We start from the raw sequence: 22026 nt of genomic DNA, 5'->3' as shown, positions 1-22026 counted from the left end.
ATCTAAAACATAAAACTAAAAAGTGCATTTTACAACATTTTTAGTATCAGTTATTTTCAATATTCACATCTTGCATTTTGAGGACTTCTCAAAATTCTACTTTTCAATATTGAAAAGAATTTCGTAACTCGGTTTGCTTTCGTTTTTCTTTTTCTTTTTTTCTTACAGGGATGGTAAGAAGAAATCTAAACCCTATTCCTATTTGGTATACCCTTAACCATCATTCCAGTATTTTTTTTTCTTTTTATAAAAAAAGCAAACAAAAAGTCATTGCCTCGCAATTTCATTGACATTACAGTGGTCACACAGAAACGGTGTAAAAGTTTTGCCAGTTAATGGAGCTGAGAAACTGCAACGGGGGGATTTGGAAGCCACCTTCAAATAAGAGTTGATGCTGCCAAAACAAACCCCCCCCCCCCCCCCCCCCCCCCAACAGCCCTCCAATTGGATCCCCTCAGTGGCTCCACTTTCAACACTCGCATTTTAAAATAAACTGAAAAATAGAACTATCAAATAATTTATGATTTCAAGAGCAATACTGTACGATTCTGTGCTGGACTTGACACAATTTAAAGCGACACATTCAACACGAACACAAATAAATCGATATGCAAACTGCAACTCGCCTTGATTCCAACAGCAGAAAATATAAACTTTGGGTTTGGTAAAGGGGCCTGGGAGCCAGCCAGCAGTTCGTTTACTAGAAAAAGTTCAGGTGGTCAGTGCACAGCCACAGACTGTAGAGTGGAGGGGCTCGTCAGAGTCTCACTCGGGGTTGCGGGGCTGCTTTGGCTCGTCGCTGTCTGTGGGGACGTCGGGCTCAGAGACTGCGGAGAGTTTGATAGAAAAGCGGGGATGTGGGGAGGTAGCGCCGAGAAACCGGGCATGGACGTCGGGGTGGGCTTGATTGGCACCGGGATAGCCGGTAAGGACTGTCCCCCGTGACACAGGGATTTTATGGGCACGCCATAGGCACTGTAGTCGCTGCTTGCCATGGATATTGGGGCCGCCGTGTCAATCACGCTGGTGTTGTACATGTGGGGCCAGGCTGTCGTCAGCTGGTTGTGAAGCGGGTACCCGGCAGACATGGACTGCATGGTGGAGAACGCCAGACTTCCCGGGACCTTGTATTCTCTGGCGATGATGTTCTCAATTGCAAAGGGGTGTTTGAAAGTTGATGACTGAGACACTCCGAGGTTGTAAGTTGACATCTGAGGGAGGTGTGTGCCGGTGGCTGCCAGGGCGCTCAGTCTCAGCTTGGCTTGCTGTTGGAGGTAATGGGCAGCATCCGACTGCTTGCTGGGAGCCAAATGATCAGACACGGGCGACACTTTGAACCTTTTGCGGCGCCTCAAAAAACTTCCATTCTCAAACATGTCCCCACAGTTGGGGTGCAGAGCCCAGAAACTGCCCTTACCTGGTTGATCTGGGCGCCGGGGGATTTTGATGAAACAGTCGTTAAATGACAGGTTGTGACGCAGAGAGTTCTGCCATCGCTGGGTGTTTTCTCTGTAATAAGGGAATCTATCCATGATGAACTTGTAAATTTCACTGAGTGGCAGCATCTTCTCCGGGCAGCTCTGGATCGCCATGGCAGTGAGCGAGATGTAGGAGTAAGGTGGCTTCTGATCGCTGTACGTGTTTCTCCCCGGACGAGGCATCCTCGGTGTATTTTTTCAGCAAACGCAATAATAATAATAATAAAGTAGCTTCCTTTAATTCCTTGGCGAAAGCTTGCTGCTCTTCATGAAAACAACCGCCGCAGAAAGTTTCAGTGCAGGCAGAGCCGGAGTTGGGTCGTGCGCAAAGCAGCCACTTTGAGCGCCTCTGCAGTGTGCAGGCGAACACGGTCGAGGACGGTGCACATTTATGGAGTGACGGCTGCTGCGAGTCTTTCTTCCAAAGTAAATCAGCTTGTCCCTCTAGCAGAGCTGAATGGACTTCATTTGGCGTCCTTGATAAGACTAGCTAAGCGTATGCCTCCATGGCCTTCCTCTAACCATCTGATAGTTTTATGTAGTGACATGAACAGAAAAGACCCCTGTAGAGGCGCTCCATTAATGTGCCACCTCTTTGCTATCACATGACAATTGCCATGGGAGGAGGGGGCTGGGAGGAAGGCATAATCTGGTTTCATTTACACCTATTTACATGGACACCTTGGGCCAATGGAAATCATTTCCATTTGAAGACAGAAAAAGGGGCGAGAAGGCTCGGTAACCGGAATTGAACTGCGATGGCACTCAGTGTGTGAAGGTATGCGCTAATACTTCTTCAGCGGACTTTACAGTTGCACCTCACAAGTAGGCTATGTGAGGGAACTACATGGCAAATTTATGTCATTATAAAAGGCTTTTAAATATTTATGTTTTTCCTAAAATAGATGCGTGTTTTAAAAACGTGACAATATTCCTGTTTGCGCAGTGATGTGCGTAAGGAGCTATTTTTTAAGGATGACTATAAAGTGTTTTAGCATGCTGACCAGTCTTTTTATCATTATTATTATTATTATTATTATTATTATTATTATTATTATTATTATTATCACGTGGATTTGAATGAAAAGCTGATTTCACAGATAGGCAAAAATGCTGAGAAAATGCATTTTGCTTTCCTCCCCTAATTACACTCTAACATTGTTTGCGAAATGCACACGCCATAGAAAATAATTTGCCATGAGCAAGTTTGTTGATGAGCCCACTATTAGTTTTTCTCAGCTAATTTCGCCCAGAGCTGAACAACGGAAGTAGACGATATGAAAACATCAACACAATGCAAACAGCGCTGTTCAAACTAAAACTTCATGAGGCAATCAGGTCTATTGTGTTTATGTAAAGAAGATTCGAAAGTACTTCAGAAATGCAAATAAACCCTTGAGGACGGTGTGGTCAAAACTGTATAAAATATCCATAAGTCAATTATATGAATGTGAAAACCAAATGGGAAGCCTATTTTGAGCTATTGCTATTCAAGCTTTTGGCCAGGGCCACCTTTCCGCTTGGAGGGTTTGCAATGCCAGGGACCACACACACGCACACGCAGATTTACTCATAATTTATGCTAATTTCCCCCCCATAAACCCACAGTGCACCCCATCACCAGTCTGATGGATTACGAAAAGAATCGCATTGCGGGGGACACCGAGCAACTTTCACCCAGAAAGCAGAAGCAGGCTGAAGAAGAGCATCCTCCCTGCTGTATGAGGATTGTTTGACAATCGATTAGTCAGTACAAGTAAATCAGTTAATTAGCTGATTAAGATTAAAGAACAGAAAAAAGAAACAAAGTGAGAAAAAAGTAAAATTATTGTTAATGTGCTGCATGCAATAAGCTAAAAATAAACACGAAAAAATAAGCGTTTTTTTCTTTCTTTTTTTTTTTCGTTTTTTTTTTTGCTGGAAAAACTCCCACCTTTCTCTTTCATTATTATTATTTTCCTGCAAACTGGCTTTTAACACCTGTCATTTCACATTAATGTTCAGCTGAAAAGGTTTTGTCCAAAAGGAAGTGGCCCTGTCAACCTATCTCCAGCGGCTCGGATAATGACAACACACTGCCAAATGCCAAACATCTTCTGACATCCAGCCTGTTCAGTCAGCCACTCATTCCAAAAAAGAAAAAGAAGAAGAAGAAAAAGAAAAGTTAGGCCATGTTATTAGTTCTCACCCAGATTAATATGTCTGTCCACAAATCAGATAAATCGGTTTGAATTCGCAGTTCATTCAAAAAATTGTAAAATGTGATTATTACGAGCTACAGAAATCGCACTACAAATGCTTGAGCGTGCAGCAAATGGATTACATTTCACGCACTATTCGGGCTTATTTTACATTATCAACTTGAATAAACTTTGACAGTTTTTATTTTTTGGCACCGCAAAACAGCTGCGGGTTTGCGGATTGAAAGTTAACCCGCAACGCTCGCGTTAACCAGCCGTGCCACACAGGCATTTTCCCCCTTCTTTTTGACTCCTCTCACTCATAGTCGGAGTGGCTTTTTGAGCTTCAGGGTTATGGGGTATTGGTAGGCTTTTTGTCCCCGTCCAATGCACACACTGAAAATACCACCATGACTCTGAATCTGAATGGGGTTTTTAGCTGCTCCCAAAACTCCCGAGTTCAAGCAGCAGTAGATCAAGTCTGCACTATGTTTGGTCATTTGTAGAAACCCGAACAAAGGTTGGGATAAGCCAAATTGCATTGCACTTGTGAACCGTGCCTCAGTCTGAAGTATCCTTTATAGCGGGAGGGGGATACCAAGAACAATTTTGTGTGAGCTTAAAAAAAAGAGAGGGGGGGGGGGGGGGGGGGGGCAAAACAAAGGGCACTTTCTGAAACATCTTAAAGTAGAGTAGTGAGGCGTGACATTCCCAGGGTGACGAGACACAAAAGCTGAGGTCATGGGGATGAAAAAGAGAATCAAACAGCCACTTTCACACGTCTGCCCTCCTCCGCTGCACCCCCCGAACACAATAGGAAACAAATGTTGTTAAAAGAGGATCGATGCCATTCATCCTAAAGCAGCGAATGATAGCCAAACAATATTGTCACAGTGAATCGAGTTGAGATATGCTGCCACCCAGACCTACGGAGAAGGAAAAAAAGTGCTATTCAGGGAATAATTAGGGGGAGGGGGGCTCATGGTGCTCGACCAAAAAAAAAAAAAAGTCAAAATGTTTTGAAGTATGTCAATAAACAAATGTCACTCTTCCTTATTATTTTTTATGTGTCTCAAATAGTTTTTTGGTTTTTTTTTACTTCCAGGTGGTGCACTCCAGTTGCCGGCTAAGAAGCTCCATGTCAGACTTCAGGCAATGATTTAGGCCATTACCGATCAATGAGTAAACACACTGCTGCTAGAGCTGCAGAAACATTTTAAGACAATCGTTTATAATCCCAATGAATTACCGCAGTTTTCTCTTTGAGTTGGCTCAGTGTTCTTCACGCAGATTATCATCATCGTAGCCCGTAGATTTAAATGGATTTGTCATCCGCTGGCCTCTGAACACACGCTCAGCGTAAAGGAAAGCGTGCATAGTTTTGTTGTCTGCTGCAAACTACGGCTCTCCAAGCCGTCCAATAGGCCTGTGCTTTTAATTAAGTCCGTGGTGATTTCAGCCCCCCAGAGATGTTTTACGGTGCAATTAAGGACGCGCTGATGATAAGGTATGAATATTCAGCAGAATGACAATTAATTAGCAGACAGAGTGCTCTCACAAGAGTCTCCTCAACGGAAAATTTAGCCTATATAACGCAATATTCACACCACTTCGAGGCCAACTTCACATGCTGCCCCCCCTTGAGATGGCTGTGGATTTTGACCAGAGAAAAATCAGCGTAAAGGTAAAACCCCAACGTTAACAAATACAGTAAATATATTTGTTAATATTTCTTTTTGGAACACTAAAATTACGGTCCTAGTCTAGATGTTTCTTTGTGACATCAGAGGGAGTACCTGGAAGAAGACCTCAGGGCATTCGCAACATATGCTCGGATTAAGCTTAATGGTCTAATTACATAAATTAGGCATTCATTATACAGCACATCATGTGTAACAGATATCTCAATTGTACAGAGGCGGGAACAATCTAAATTAATTTGTGTATGAATAGTTTCATCCAATTAAACACACAAGGACATAAAAAAGTAGAAATATCGATAGCGAGGCTCGGCTTATTTAATCAGGACACCAAGGGATTTTTCTGGTTGTAACATTTGAGCGTGCACATTTTTTTTAATCTAATTTCGTTGTGGAACGTTTTCCCCCCTTTAGCAGTATGAACACCGAGAGGCAGCAGTTTCACTCAATGGCCATAAGATGGGGACAGTGGAATTGATAGTTAAAGGAAGAGTTTTACAAGCGTAAATAGTAAACACTCTCTCTATGTGCATGTACACGAGAGTTTTTAAAAAAAATTACAGTCATATTAAAGAATCACTATGACAACATGGCACTGTTTTAAACCTGTCTGTCCATCTATCTACTGTATTACTATGAGATTGTCTTCAGGCACACGAGTGTGCATGGTAAGTGTGAGTGTGTGTAGGAGGGTGTCCCAGTTCATTGACTCCATATGGTGAGAAACAGCAGGACTGATGAGTGTACTACCTGAGGTCCCTGTTTGTGCCGTGGAGTGTAACCAAAACAGAGGCCCCCCACCTGACCCCTCCACCCCCCCTGCATAATTCATTACAGACAAGACAGTGCCACTCTCACTCCCATTTCATTTAGCTTCTTTAGTGACAGATGACTCTGTAACAACAAATCATACCATTAAACTACACATGATACTTAGCCAGCTGACAGATATAAAAGGAGAAGGAGCAAAGAGCAAGAAGATGAGAGAGAAATGGAAATGGGTGAAAGATGAGAGGAGAAAACAGAATAACAATATGGCAGAATCCATATCAATATTGAGAAGAAAATGCAAAAGCCCTCACTGATACACTATGTATTACCTCATAATGAACTGGTTTGATTTGAACAATAATCATGGAAATTCTTAGTCACTGTATATACTGTTGAAAATGAGAGCATACTGAACTATTCATCAGTGTGAGATCATGATATATTAACAACAAACTCAACAGAAGAACGAACTTTCATTGTGACAAAGCAAGATAAAAGGGCCTTTATGCACAAAAAGGTGTGAATTAACATAGGTCAATCCCGTACGCAGGGGATAAAAATGAGGTGGAAGGCTTTGACGTGAAACACAGCGCAAGTGCGCAATGAGGACGAGATCAGAGGGTGAAGTAATATTAATGAAGGTATAGCACGATTAAAATCTTACGTTCATACTCCCCTTAAGTGTCATTACACACTGATGTACAATAGCACAACCTACCCAGATGGCAGGTGACATATAAACTAAATGGCAGAAAACGGATCAATATACTGGGTCACAGCAGGGGAAATTACAACCTCTTGAGGTCAACGTTATAAGTTTAACCTAAAACCTCTAACCTTCATGTTTGCCTTTTGCTCTGCCATTATCTTTTCATTGCAGGAAAATTGGTACAAAACAATTACTGCCCTTTAAGCGTTGCCTGTTTGTCACAAATTAATTGCAGGATTAAAAAAAAAAAGCTTTGAACTCAGGGATCAGTTGTAAGGAAAGTTGACATGTCCTCCGCAACACCACCAACACGTCTCTCCTTTGGGGGTTAATGTGAAAGACGTCTAATGGAGGCAAATCCCTTTTTTATTGTGAGCTTATGTGGTTGGAAGGCACGGTCCTTTGTGTGGCTCATGTTCATCCAGACCTTGGCAGTGATCAGAACACACTTAACCAACTGGGACCAAATGAGGGGCATTTTGTTCTGTCTTTCATCTTATACATCAGGGAAAAATGCTTGGTCTCCACGGACGGTTAACGGAGCCAAAGACCAGAACAACACAATACGCAATAACAATACAGGAGTGTTTACAGCACACGTAAACAAAAACACATGGCTGATCCTCGGGACACCCACGGGGAAGGTAAAAGACTAAAAACATATCACAGAAATTTTTATTTTAAAAAAGTTTGCAAACATATTCTGTTTGTGAACACCTAAGAAAACGAGATAACACACTCATTCTGACCTACATCTGTAATCTGCTCTTATTTTAGAGTTGGCTGTCTGTCTTTCTGCAGCCATCACAGAAGATTCAGTCATTTACTCGTGAGCGGCTAACAAAATAACCAATCATTAAGTGCCACTTCCACTGATATGTTTTAATTGGTATGTGATATACGCCGCTGTAAGACTCAAATTTGCATTGCTAAGCATAAACAAGCATCGCTGTAAATCACAAGGAGCCCTAAAGAGAAACAAGAAATGTTGCATGGTGTGCTTTGAACTGCTCTTTATTGTTGACCAGCTCAATGTGCCTCCTGCTGAAAGATAATATGCATGACACAGTTCCAGGCACTGATTCATTTGTTTAGTAACAGGGCAGCTAACCTACGCTGAAGACATGAGTGCAGTGAGGAAAACATAAAGGTCCTGTTAATCCACAGCTAATCACAGGGCCACAGGAAACAATCCTGCAAAAGGATTTTCTCACGTTATTTAAGGTGGGACTTGATGTGTTTCTGGAAAAGCATGCTGACAAGACATGACACAGTGCAGACTCTGCATCATTATTCCATCAGGCTGCTGAAGACGCAGCCCCTAACTGGCAGCCAAGGACTTTTAGGAAAGCATGGCAAATGTCTAGAGAGAAATATGTATTTATGTTTCCGAAACACTGTTGATTAAGAGTTCTTGAAGCGGCGCTGTAGCCGATATACGAGAACATTTATTTTTGAAGGATAGTAATGGACCTGATGAACTGCCGTGTTGATTACTAGAATCTTAAGGGTGTACACTTGAAAATAATGTTGTTGACTCTGACCCATTCAGGAGCAAGTGCTTTGGATGTGACAAGGCATCTGAATTATACATGGGAAATGCACAGAGGCTGCACTGCACACAAAAGAATGCAATTACATTTCTATCAAACAAATTTAATCTAGAGTCGAGGTTTATGCTATTATAATGCACTAATGGAAAAGCACAAGAAGAATCCTATAAAATGTCAAGTACCGCTGCATATCAGGAAAAGTCTTTATTGGTCACTGTAGGCACAGACTGAGTGTTAACAGGCTTATCCGCTAGGGAAATGTTCAGTTCCCCTGCCAAAACCAAAGCTATTACAATCCCAAATAATTAACTTTCAGCAGAATAGCCAGTTGTCACGAAAACTAGGATAGGAAGATGTCCAAGGGGGGAAACTGGATGAAAACACCAAGCTCTGTTTGCAACTACATCTTCAGACACAAGCTGGCAAGGTACACACTAATCCAAACCTTTGATGGTCAATTAAAAATAAATGCAAACATGGTTAATACCTAACAGTATGGAGTCTTTTTTCCGAGCTGTCACCATTTGCTTTCTCACAGGCAAATGTTTAACTGTTGGGTTCCTATTTATAATGGTCACTGAGATGATTGTCATTAGCTGGTGCTTAATTCCCCAAAATTAATTTAAATAAATAATTAAAATCTGGGCAAAAAAAAAAGCACACTGCACATTAATATTTAAGTCTGTTTCATCACTTTGGCACTGTTGCACTTTTTCTTGTTTTCTATAATTCTTACACTCTTCTACAAATAAGTTCTGAATTTCTTACACCGAAACCTCCTCGACTGAGAGAGAGACATTTATTATCAGCGAGGTCCAGGGCCGATCTGCCTCCACATCACTGAAGCACTGTCATTCAATCATTACCTTGTTTATGCCCACATTTCACTGACAGTCTTGAATGGCCCTTAAACCAACTCAGGTAATATGGCCTAATAAACTGGGACCAATAAAAAGCATTTAATCGTGAGTGTCAACATGATTAATTGTGTACTAAAATCCATGTGAGACCTAGTCATGGGGGCAGTGAAAAAGGCATTTTGCATTTCAGCATAACTGGCATCAGGACAAGCAGTTATGTGAGTCTATCCATGGAATGGTATGAATATCAAATTAATAATTAGTCATGTAATTTCTCCTCAGGAATTACTATGCCTCAAACTGGTCGGTGAATTTAATTATTAGCAGCCTTTTTGTTTCCATGTCCCTCTCATTACTGTCAGGATTGATGTAACGTAAACTTCATTAAAAATTAAAGCAAGAGTCTTAATTATGAGGCTACACTGACTGAAGTTAGAATTAGCCAACTCAGTGATGTGCAAATGAGAGCATTATTTAAGAAACATGCTGGAAGTAGTTATGCTAATTTCAAGAGTTCACAGTAGCAGACCTTTTCACTTGCAGTTGCATATTCATTAAACACACTATGCAAATTTAATGTAGCAGTCTTAGTAATGCCTTGTTAATTTATTCAGATTTATTGAGAACGACTTGTAAAAAGTACCAATTTAATTACCCTATCTCCTTGGAAGGTAAGGGATATGGCCAAGGTTTTAAACTGTGTAAATCAGCATTAGTGTGGTTTGATGGAGAAAAAGGGAATGAAAGGACACTGCTGTTAATAGCCATGCTTGAAAGACATATTGATTCACTTAAGACATGATCCAGGTAAAGTGCATTCAACCAGCCAAATTTGGACAGTGCTGTAAAAAATTACAAAGTGTCAGTTTTAGCAACAGGAAATACTTTATCACTGTTTTACACCTACAAGCCGATCTGCAAAGGAACTCCTAATTTAAAAAATGAAATAAATAAAGTAATAAAGACATTACATTTTAATTTACAACAGCTTCTATTATCATATTACTCATTAACATAACATAACACTTCTGGTTGCTTTCTTAGATACACCTGTTCAGGTGCTCGTTAATGCAAATATCTAACCGGTCAATCACATGGCAGCACGTGGTGCACTTAGGGGTGCAGATGTGGTGGAGATGACCTGCTGAAGTTGAAACCAAGCATTACAGTGTGAAGGACGTGAATTAATGATAAAATGTCCCATTGGTTCCAGACAGATTGATCTGAGTATTTCAGAAACAGCTGGTCTATTGAGGAGAGACGGCTCTCTCAAGTCTGAATAAGAGACAATGTCCAGTGAGTGGCAGTCCTCCAGGCAGAAATGCCTTGTTGATCCCACAGGTCAAAGGAGAGTGGCCAGAAATGCTGCAACAGTAACTCAAACAAGCATTTGTTACAACCAAGGTATGTAGGTGAATATCTCTGAATGCACAACATGTTGAACCATGAAGCAGATAAACTACAGCAGCAGAAGACTGCACTGAGTGCAACTCCTGTCAGTAAACTGAGGCTACAGTTCACACAGGCTAAAACACGCATCATTTAAATATTACAGCCTACCTGAATATTGTTGGTGACTATGTCAGTTCTACAGTGTACCCCTAATCTGCATACCTGAATAACACACCATGCCACAAAACCTACATTATCTTAAACTGGTTTTCTGAACATGACATTGAGTTCACTGTGCTCAAAGCTCCGAACACAAGATACACTCATGTACTAAAAAGATACATATGCAAATATACCTGTTAAAATATTATTGACACAGTACCATTAACAGAGTAATTCTAGAGGTTCAAAAACTGTCATATTTTAAACACATCTGTATAGGACTTTAAGGGGAATATATTAAAGCAATATTATGCACCTACAATCTCCCAGTTTGGATTCAGGAGACAGACACCCTCTTTACTTTTAAGATTAGGTTTAAACTTTCCTTTTTGATAAAGTTTATAGATGAGTCTGGATCAGGTTACTCTGAATCCACCCTTAGTGACTTTGTAATAGATCTAGGTTGATGAGGGCTTCCCATGATGCACTGAGCGTTTCTTTTTCACACATGTGTTTATACATCACTGTGCATTTAATTATTAGGCTCTCTTCCACAGCGTGCCTTCATCTTGTCTTTTTTCCCTCATCCCAACCAGTCATGGCAGATGCCCACCCCACTCTGAGCCTGGCTCTGCTGGAGGTTTCTTCCTGTTAAAAGGAAGATTTTCCTTACCACTGTCGCCAAGGTGCTTGCTCAGAAAGGGTCATATACGATTGTTTTCTCTGTTTTCTTTGTATTATTGTAGGGTCTTTACCTTACAATATAAAGCACCTTGAGGCTATTGTGATTTGACACTTTATAAATAAAACTGAACTGAATTAAAACACATAGATTACAATGACATTGAACTTAATATTGGCGTGTTGTATATTCAGCAACAATTTGTCTAAATGGCTTTTCATTTTGTTTGATTGCACTAATACTGTTAAGTGCTATTCCATTTAACTGTACTGACAAAATATTGATGCATAATCAGGTCCAACTTGGAAACATCTCTGTAATGCAAATCATTCTCAGAATTTATCAGTATAGAACCCTTGAAGCTACGGTAGCAGAAGTTAATTTCCTTCCAGTTAAACATTCAAATTCCTGCCTCGAACAACTGAGGTAAGACTGAATTTGTTTACAAGCCATCTTTGACTCATATTTTTTGGCCTAAATGGACTGTTAGTCGTGATGCTGTTTCCCCCAGTATGTGCAGGTTGATTATGGTGTACACTGAAGATAATAATAAATAAGACAAGGGACTATAGCCAACATTTATGAGATTAGCAAAACAGAACTGTAACTAAATCTCTCCATCTCAAGTAAAAATCATCGTCAAATTAGAAGACTGTTAAAGATGGACATCACCGGCATGACACTTGTTTTGAAGCCTCAATTGCTGCATTACAGAGATCACCATCTTGTTTTTTGTAGCCATATATTATAAGTAATATATGGCTCCAAAGTAATCAGCTAACACTAGCAAGGTGGGCTAGCAAGGCTGAATGGGGTTTTTGGCTAATGTGCTACGTCATATACAAATAAAAAACTTTCGCTCATGGAACTGGAGGACCTGTGTTTAACTGCAAAGCAAGCCAAATTATTTGTCAGACAATTGAAAACTATATTAAAAAGGTTCCACAAACAGTCAGTAGGTCTAGTTCAGTCAGTGACTTGAATTAGCTGAGGTAAAAACAACCTAGGCCCCAAAAGAGCTAACTTTAACCCTTAATAGAATTTAAAACAATGGATTACAAAAAAAATAATAATTAAAAATCATCACTTGTACAGTTAGTCACCATTGGGGGAAAACAGCAGTCTCATGTTGTCTGAGTAGATGCCAGGTAAGTAAAACAATTGAAACAATGGACAAGGTATAACCCAGCTCTTTTATACCTTTAGTGTTTATCACTTGCATTTCAATTTAAAAACATTCTTGATTTGCAATCTGTGATTGTTAAGTCAGAGCATATAAAATGCTGGTTCAGGGAAAGGTGACCATTACAAACAATACCGCAATAAACATTTGCAACTGAGAGCATGTTTACTGCATTGGACCATATCCAAATATAAAGAATTACTGCGCAAAAGAGGGGTGTTAATTAATATGTGATTTTAATTCAATAAACAAACCCCCGAAGACAAAAAAATAAACATGTCTGCACACATGCGGACTCACCATGTTTATTATAATAAACCGAAATTTTACTGAGAGCTGTTGATTTACAAACAACAATAACGGTGTCATCTCAGGTACATATCACTTCACAAAGGAAAGAAAGAGGGAGCTAATACGATGTGCAACCAAATAATCTTGTTAGTTTCAAGTGGCATGGCCAGTTGTCAGTGACTACATGTTAGTCCTCGGGGACAGAGTTGAAAGACTGAACTGCAGAAAAACATCCTTAGGGCTTGCGAAGGAAGAAGCCCAATCACTGTGTTAGTAAAAAAAAAAAAAAAACCTGCAGATGAGCGCTGAGGGTCGCAGAGCTCTGACCGTGGCAGGGCAGAGCTCAGTGACTACATACAGCACTCGAGGAGATAATTACACTGGCTGGGTGTCTATTGCTTGTGTCTGTTCATCACTCTCTGTTGTCCCTCAGGAGTCCCTTTGGGTGTGTATGTGAAACTGTGTGTGTGTGTGTCAGGTGGTCCCTACAAGCCTCTTACTGTTTTGCTGCATTTGACGCAGTCATCCAAATAAAAATTTTAAAAAAGACACTAAACCTATGAACATGCACTCCCAACAGTTAAGCTGCCCAGGGTTATATTTATTATTTTAAAATCATGGATAAAGCTTCTTATTCTCCGGCTCAATAAATAAACTAGATAGGGCACTTGGTGAGTACATGTGTGGTTTTAAAGGAAGTGATCTGGATACAGCAAAATTTGATGGGCTTTTCTTTGCCCATGCATCATCATTTTATCTTTAGGCAAGTTTACAGAGTTTACATATTTAAGAGAATTCTGCTTCATATATTTTTTGTAATCTTGCTGACAGACAGAAAGACAACCAAAGAAATTACACAGATCACAAACATCTGCTCTGGCTTTTACCTTCATCAAATAAACACTTAGTAGACTGGGAAAAACTGCACACACATTTACTTGAAAAGGAACAGCATAACATGGTTTTTAATAATTATCGATGCTCATAAATAAAGTTTGACATCCCATTAACTTAAGAGTTAGATTTTTTTTGTTTAAATCTAATTAAATGTTTTTTAACAACATATATACTAACTCCATGTAATTCCAATATTTCTCAAAATAATAATTTAATTTAACCTTTAAAGTTGTCATTTTATGACCAGATGAGGCTGCTGTGGCTGAGCTCATGTGAGTTCTGGACACAAGGACAAGCAAGGTTAAGTAAATCCTAAAATCTCCTCGTTACCATATTAATTCAACCAAATATGCAAATATATAAATATAGATGGCATTATCAATTGACATTTACTGACCTATAAACTTATGACAACACACTGCATTGACAGATGCATACATATCATGCAGATATGCTTAGATAGGCGATAAATACTGGAGTCAGTTGTCATTATCTCTGTATACTTTGGTTTTAGGACATTGATGTGTCTCCTGCTCCTGTTTTTCCAGGTTATTCTGGCACACAACGCTGATGTCAGAATTAAAATGCTGATTGTATTCATCCCTATTGAACCTCCAACTAGAAGATGACTTAATATACATCCTTTATCATCTTGAGGGCAATAATTTCCATTTTTTCTACTAAGAGTGACAGATGCGAACCATCCCATTGACCATAATTAATCTGTGTTTAAAATGAACAGGCTGCATAGAAGTGGAGCCATAGCCCAGGGTCTGAGGGCCCGCACCACAGTACTATCTGTCTGGCCCCATGCATCTCAGTGTAATTATCCCATTGCCATGAATAATGGGACAAGGGGGGATCCGAGTGATGCTTTGATAGAGATGAGATTAGTTTAATCAAGTTCATTGCTTGGGCTGGGCCACCGAATCTCATCATCGTTCCTCTCAAATCACCAGACCCTCACCCCACCCGCCAAAGCTCCTTTTACGCCTGCCACATTAGCCAGAAAAATTTATGACATCGTTAGTTTTTAAGTGCTACCTCTGTTAGGACAATACATACTTAAAACAGAAGGCTTTGTGACAAAAGGATTCATATTAAACGGGGCAAAAGCAGGAGTCCTGAATATCAAATGGTCTGTAGGAACATTTACAACAGAAAAAAAATAGATACATAACACAATAATTGTATATATATTCAGTAAACTTATATATTTATTTTCTCAACAGATTTATGAATTACACTATTTCAGGTATCTCATGCTTTCAAATATAACCTTGGCCAAATAATTGAACAATTTAGCATCACATTTAGATTCATCATAAAGAAAAACTGTTGGTTTAGAATAGTTTAGGCACCTCCCATTAGAAATTCAAACATGGGATTTGTCAGTGTAATGTGTTATCCCCCTGAGGCAAACATTCAAATAAAAAAAAGAAAGAACAGTACAGGGCACTCTGCGTATTTACAGACAACAAATCATGTTTGGCAAAAAGTGACAAACCCAGCGTGCGGCAAAGCCGGTGGACTCCTATAGTGATCTTAGCTTGGAGAGATCCATAAACACATGTTCCCTACAGCACACCATCACTCTCTCCTGCTGGCCTGACGTCAGAGGACAGGGCTTTATCTGTCTACAGAGGACGGCAACTTTGCAAACAAAGCCTCAAGTGAAGCCTCTCGGAAGTCCCGACTTTGACTTTCTCCTAGCTTCGTGTCAACACACCTCTCCGCAGCCCCCTCCACGAAAAAAAAAAAAAAAAAATACCACTATTACAGCACAATTTGGGAGCCATTCATCAAATAAGACATAGGATTAATTAAGCCTGAGGACTGAATTAGCCTCCCTCTTTACTCATCAAGGTGTACCCTTGGCCTGGGGTTGGAGAATGGGGAGTGGGGGCTCCTCGGTGGTGATGGTGGGAAGGGATGGGGGGGTTGGGGTGCTATTTCATACAACTCGTATGTGTTTGTTAGCCTAGACCACAGATTCATGCTGAGACAGAAAATGAAAATTTCTTTAGTACCAATTTGCTTATGATGTACGACAGTTCAAAAACTCCAGAGGGGAATGCTACACCAGTGCTCTTCATTACATATTAGCTTTATGACAATATATTTACCAGAGATCGAGGCCTTGTAGGAAAATCTTGACAAAAGATTGACTGACAAAACCTATTTCCCCGCAAGTGCTTTTCCTCCTAAATCAAACATATACATCCATTTCCCAAGTATACTGCCTGTTGAAGCCAATATCACACATGATATATCACAATGACACTCAGCCTTTCAGGGTTGTTTTTAGTTGAATAATTTCACTCCCATAACAAGATCAATGACATTAGGGCACAGCAGGCAGACCAGGCTCTTCTGTTTGGTATGTTTGATGTGTTATGATAGTCTGAAATAAGTAAAGATTCCCTCCCCTATGTACAAAAACATGACATGCTTACATTCATACCTTGCACTGAGTTCATTAGTCCATAGCATCCTGTCCCTGACTGAAGAGGGTCATGGTTTTGATGAATGGACTGTGTAGCATGTAGCTTCAGGCTAAGATTCAGCACCTCAAGAGGCAGTGAGGACTCAACACTGGATGGAAAGAAGAAAAGAAAGAAAGAAAGGAGGAAATGAGGGAGAGAGAAATGAATTTGGATTACCCAGGAGTTCTGTCTCTCCTGAGTCCTGCATCCAAGATACATTAGGAATCTAATGTGCTATTATTCTCTATCACCCCCCTAAGCCTAAAACATCTGTCCTTGGGGTGTCTCTGGTAATAGACAAGGGCTTTCCGACCCCTCGCTACTACAAGATAGCAGCTTCTTCAAGGGCCCTTGACGTCCGGCTGACTTAATCTGCAAGTACTTCCACAAAATTGACATTGCCTAGAGTGTATAGCAATGAGCAGACAATGGCGTTACAGAGCATTTATATTTCAGCAGTGCTTCCAGGGACAGTGAAACCTGACCTTTAGAAGAGAAAGAATTGGATTTCTTTTTACTGGTTTTTCTAACTTCAGAAGACTTTGATTTGACATTTGAGTTTCTTGAAGGTTAGTCGAAGGTGTGCGGATCATTTCAGAGCACGTGTGGGTGGGTTGTATGGAGATATGTTGTATTTAGAGTGTGTGCCAACAGGATTCACAGCTATGGATCCAGTTTTTTTGGGAGAGCTGGAGAGTAACATACAATATCACAGTACTGTAATAACGCTTGTTATCTCCTGTTTTGAAATTGTGTGCTTTTGCAAAGTAATAAAAGGGTTAGGCTAGCAATGAATGACAAATGATGTCTGTGTAACACATATGTGAAGTGGTGGAATGACAACAATTTTAACAATGATTGTGATAAACACAGAAAATGCAATTTACTTAAAGTCAATTCTTCTTATGTTAAATAACGTCTTCTCAGTTAAATAAATCACTTCTACATACGCTGATCTACAACCAAGCAACTATTTAATGCTATCTATTCGTCTTAAAAATACAGTGGCCAGATTTTTCTCTACATGAAAACACTTTAAAAAACGGAAGTGAATATTTCAATTAACAGTTACATTTTTAGTGGAGATAGGAGATCAGGAACAACAAAGTACTGATGAGCAGAAAAATGCATTGTTGGTTTTGATGACAAATAATATGGTGCATCTTTACCTTAACGAATACAAATGGCAGAAAATTCAAAAGTATTTCATTGCCACCCTTTTTTCTACAAATTTTGTTAAGTGCCATTTCATTTTAAAACAATGGCCTGCTGGTGTAGCGTTTCTTTCTGAAACCTAAACGCATCAGAGAATAACTGTTTTCATATGATCACAGATGCAATATTCATGATACTCATTTTTAACATGAAAGATCTGTTAATGGAGGCATAGTATTTGATGTTGTATTTCTACTAATTGAATTAAATCTAGTCAAAGAGCAGAAATATTTGTCTTTAAGGCTTTTGGACCTTCAAGCTCTGATTATAAATGCATCCCATTAAATGAAAAGAATATATCTTGATTCATTCATTATTAAAGAGATGGAGCAAAAATACTATGAGTACTCATTAATTTAGGAGAAATAATGTTTCATTCTTACGCAGGACAACGCCGCAGTAACTCTCCTTTTATGCCCATGGAGTACCCTATATTCATCATATATGGTAATGGAAACCATGCAACCTGTTTAAATAGAAAGTTTCTTTGCTAAAGAGATGTGGGCTGAACAGATGGCCAACCCTGTGCCTTTCACTACTGTTTCTATTGAGCAATTAAAAGTTTCTGGCTGTTTTTCTCTCATCCCCCCCACCGTCCCCCAAAGTACAGATTGCAAACATGACAAAAGGTCAAATATCTGCAAGGGAAAAAGGAGTGGAACAACTGTTCCACCAAGCTGCTGCGGCCACAGCTGGTGTACACGCGGACGAGTATTCACCTGAACGAGGACTGGTAATCACCCCACACCGAAGTGAATAATTAGTGTAATAATTACCAGGCTTAAAATGAATCTATGAACTGCCCTCTCTCACAATGCCATCAAGAATAACAGGTGTTGAAAGTGCCTTGAAGGGACAGAGATTAAAGATTATTTCGTTATCCCGAGTCTCCTTCAGGCACAACTGTCTTGTGTTTTATCCTGTCATCCACAGCGAGGGTCATGTGGGGGCTCATTTTCCTCTGGCTTGGCAGTTCTGGGAGCTAGGCATTTGACAGAGAGTGAATGTTGTTTAATCTGGGAGTCTGGGCCGTCCTTGAGCTTCCTGGACACTCCATGTCCACATAACCTCCAGCTACATGGAGTTAGGTTCTACTAATGCTTATTATTAGCTGCCATAATGATTGTTACTTGTAAAAAGAAGAACATAAATAAAAATTGCATTTCTGATATTCATAAGACTAAATTAATTTTTCTTCATTAACTAAAAACAGGGAGCACTTCCCCTTCGCTTTGGATTTCTTTGTAAAATAGTGGACATCTTTTTCTGATTTGCGTGGCAGCTTTGTGGCTGTATCTGTTTTGACTTAAGCACCGAAGCAAGTGAGCCTAGGGGTGTTTGTTCTCGTAAGACTTACTTAAAGACTTGTCAAGATGCCACAACTCGCATGCCGGTTCCAAAGCTCTTTCTGTGTTGATTATTCAGACTTCCTGTGTGTTTTTGAAATTGCTACAGCAGGTGTAACACATCTTAGACACAGCGAATTAAATATTTGTTTCTAATGCTTAACAGAGTGGGTTTTGTGTTTCCATTACACTGAAACTGGAATAGTCCCAGTAGTATTACACGGAAAAAATATATAAATGATAATTATTAAAACTGGCAAGGCTATAATATTGTAGTGAGAAACCATAATGTCACAGTAGTTTTGTGTGGTGTGAAAGGATCTGCCTGCATAAACAGCAATTTGTATGTATTCCTCAGTATTTCCATTCAGCAATGACTAGAATATGTGAATGTCTATGCAAAATCAAGATAAATGTGCAGTTGAAACAGACATTGGTTGATTATAGTGCCAATATGACATCTCACACTTCATCTTTTACCGTGGTCTGTTGTGTTATAATGTTATATCATTAGTTTTCCTGACAGTGATTTAGCATGCAGACATCTACCTCATTGACCTGAGCTGTGTTTAAATGTAACCTTCTTTTGGCCCTAGCCATCATTTGTCAATTCTCAGCTGTCAAATACACACAAATTGGACACAACCTGCCATTTACCAGCGACAGTGAGATACAGAGGGGTTGCAAAACACAAGCAGGGCAATTATCTGTATCCCGTGGTTACATGGTCTGGGAGGTTAGCAAGTTGTTCCTGAAAGATTACCACCTCTAATTTCTTTGGGGAGGATGGGACCTTGGTTCTGCTGCCAAGCCTGCTTTTCAGGTCAGGGCTCCCTGAATGTTAACTAAGACCCAAGAGCAGGTCAGCACGCAGGCCAAGGGACCAGAGGAAAGCCTGCGCCCTACTCTTACAGTGGCGGCCAGCAAGTCGTGCAGAAAATAGCCATCCATCTTTGGCACGATCCTAATGATCCACTGTGGGTGATATCTGTGGTTAGGAAGGCTATCCAGGTAGTCCTCCACTGGTGCCTCCCTGCAGCTAAGTGCAACACTGATTCTGAAATCTCTGCCAACAAAACACAGACTCACTTACCACAGAAATTCTCTAGTACTTCTTCAGTAGGAGGCAGAATTGTTTGATGTCCTCACAGCTGCTCATCAAGCCTTTGGTTGTCTTCTTTAAGCTATGCTGCAAGAAATTTTCATGCAGTACCACAAAGGCGTGTTGTGCTTTCGTTTTTTTTTTTAGTTTTTTTTTACTTTGATCTAAATTATGAACCACTCGGCTCAATCTCAAACTGTTATGAGCACTGCAGCTATGTTTCTGAAACTGTCATAGCCCTACATTATATTTTAGAATGCCATTCAATGTCTTCTTTACTTTTTTTGCAGGCAGCCAGCTAGACTGCATAAAATACATAAGTGGAATACGCATGTTCACACAAAAAGTGGTGACTTCTTCTATTAAACAATTAAACAAGAAAAAAATAAACAATGATATAAATAATTAGTAACTATATCTAAAATGATTTTAAATTTGGATTAATTAGAATTAGTTGTAACGCACTCCACTGAACATCTGTAGTAAACTAAAAATCCACAGTAAAATTCTCTTAAGTTTCCGTTGCCTTTAATAAAGATATACTTACATAGCAAACCATACAAATCTTCGTCAGTACCTGTAAAGACAAAAACATCATTGTTATAATAAAAATCCATGCTCACATACACATAATAACATAACATTTTTCTATACACAATCGGGTGATCGTGGCTCAAGAGTTGGCAGTTTGTCTTGTAATCGGAAGGTTGCCGGTTCGAGCCCCGGCTCGGACAGTCTCGGTCGTTGTGTCCTTGGGCACTTCACCCTGGTGGTGGTCAGAGGGCCCGGTGGCGCCAGTGTCCGGCAGCCTCGCCTCTGTCAGTGCGCCCCAGGGCAGCTGTGGCTACAATGTAGCTTGCCATCACCAGTATGGGTGAATGACTGAATGTAGTGTAAAGCGCTTTGGGGTCCTTAGAGACTAAGTAAAGCGCTTTACAAATACAGGCCATTTACAATATCTCATCTAACACATATGGTATTTTGTTTTCATACATTCACTAAAAGCACAACCTTGTAGTAAATAGTATATAATATCGACAGAATTTATCAATAATCCCACGTCAGTGCATATGTTAGATGCTTTCCTTCAAAAGAAAAAAAAATTCAGCTATACAAAAACATAAATACAACACTAAAGAAGACCAGACATCATAAGCTTCAGCAACACGTCCCTTGTCATTTTATTTAATTTGGTTTACAAAGAAATGGCCAATTAAAAAATACCTTCATTACTTTGTTAATAAAGTAGAGGATTGACTCGAGGGAACTTTTCAATTGGAAGTTAATTATGCAGTCTGGTATTCTCAAATGTTCTCTGCAAATGTACAGTGAGACTATAATGCTGCTCTGTGCTCTGGTTCAATTTCATATTTGCATAGCGGAAAGAGTGCCATGTGTTTTGCAGCTCAGGCTCTCAGCTTGTTTTGGTGGTATTTGTATGTGTGGAGATGCATTATTGGTACATCATACCTCACTCGACTCAGTTCCTGGGACATAAGGTGGTAATCCCCAATGTTTGATTTTCAAAACATGAGTATAATCAGATATTTATGTTGCTGATGCTCCGTAATCCACAGAGCATCTAAGTACAAGAGCTAAATAAAATGTTCAAATGGTGCGTATAGATAAAAATAAGATACAGTTCATCTAAATCTCTACAATCTGTGAGCTGAACAGAACTCCTAATGCTTTCACCTGTCTTCATTGAATCGTGCAGGAAAGCTCAGGGTAAATGATGCTTGAACAGCAGGAAGATCACTCATTGTTAACCATATGGTTTTGTGTGATAGGTCACCAGTGATTCTGAGGGTTAATATCAAATGCCCAAACACAGACAAGGGGGACCCACGCATATTAATGATAGTGCATATTCCCTTGTGCAAAGGAGATCGGATGAATGGCAAATCTGTTTTCTGGCGGGGGGGTTTTCAGTAATTTCATAATCAGTGAATATGTGCTTTGTATATCTTCTTACCTGAATAATGTGATAATATTTTAATTCACCCATCATTTCACATG

The 22026-nt window shown here is 39.8% G+C and overlaps 1 protein-coding gene across 1 annotated transcript; it reads right to left on the bottom strand.

The window, feature by feature from the left end:
* Positions 1-719: 719 nt before the first annotated feature.
* Positions 720-1661, bottom strand: foxb1a (forkhead box B1a). Its single transcript, XM_063481116.1, has one exon. The coding sequence runs from the start codon at positions 1659-1661 to the stop codon at positions 720-722; it is 942 nt and encodes a 313-aa protein (XP_063337186.1).
* Positions 1662-22026: the final 20365 nt, after the last annotated feature.

The sequence above is a fragment of the Pelmatolapia mariae genome, linkage group LG7 (genome assembly GCF_036321145.2).
Source record: "Pelmatolapia mariae isolate MD_Pm_ZW linkage group LG7, Pm_UMD_F_2, whole genome shotgun sequence".
In the NCBI taxonomy this organism is placed as follows: domain Eukaryota; kingdom Metazoa; phylum Chordata; class Actinopteri; order Cichliformes; family Cichlidae; genus Pelmatolapia; species Pelmatolapia mariae.
This window is presented reverse-complemented; position numbering and strand designations above follow the sequence as displayed.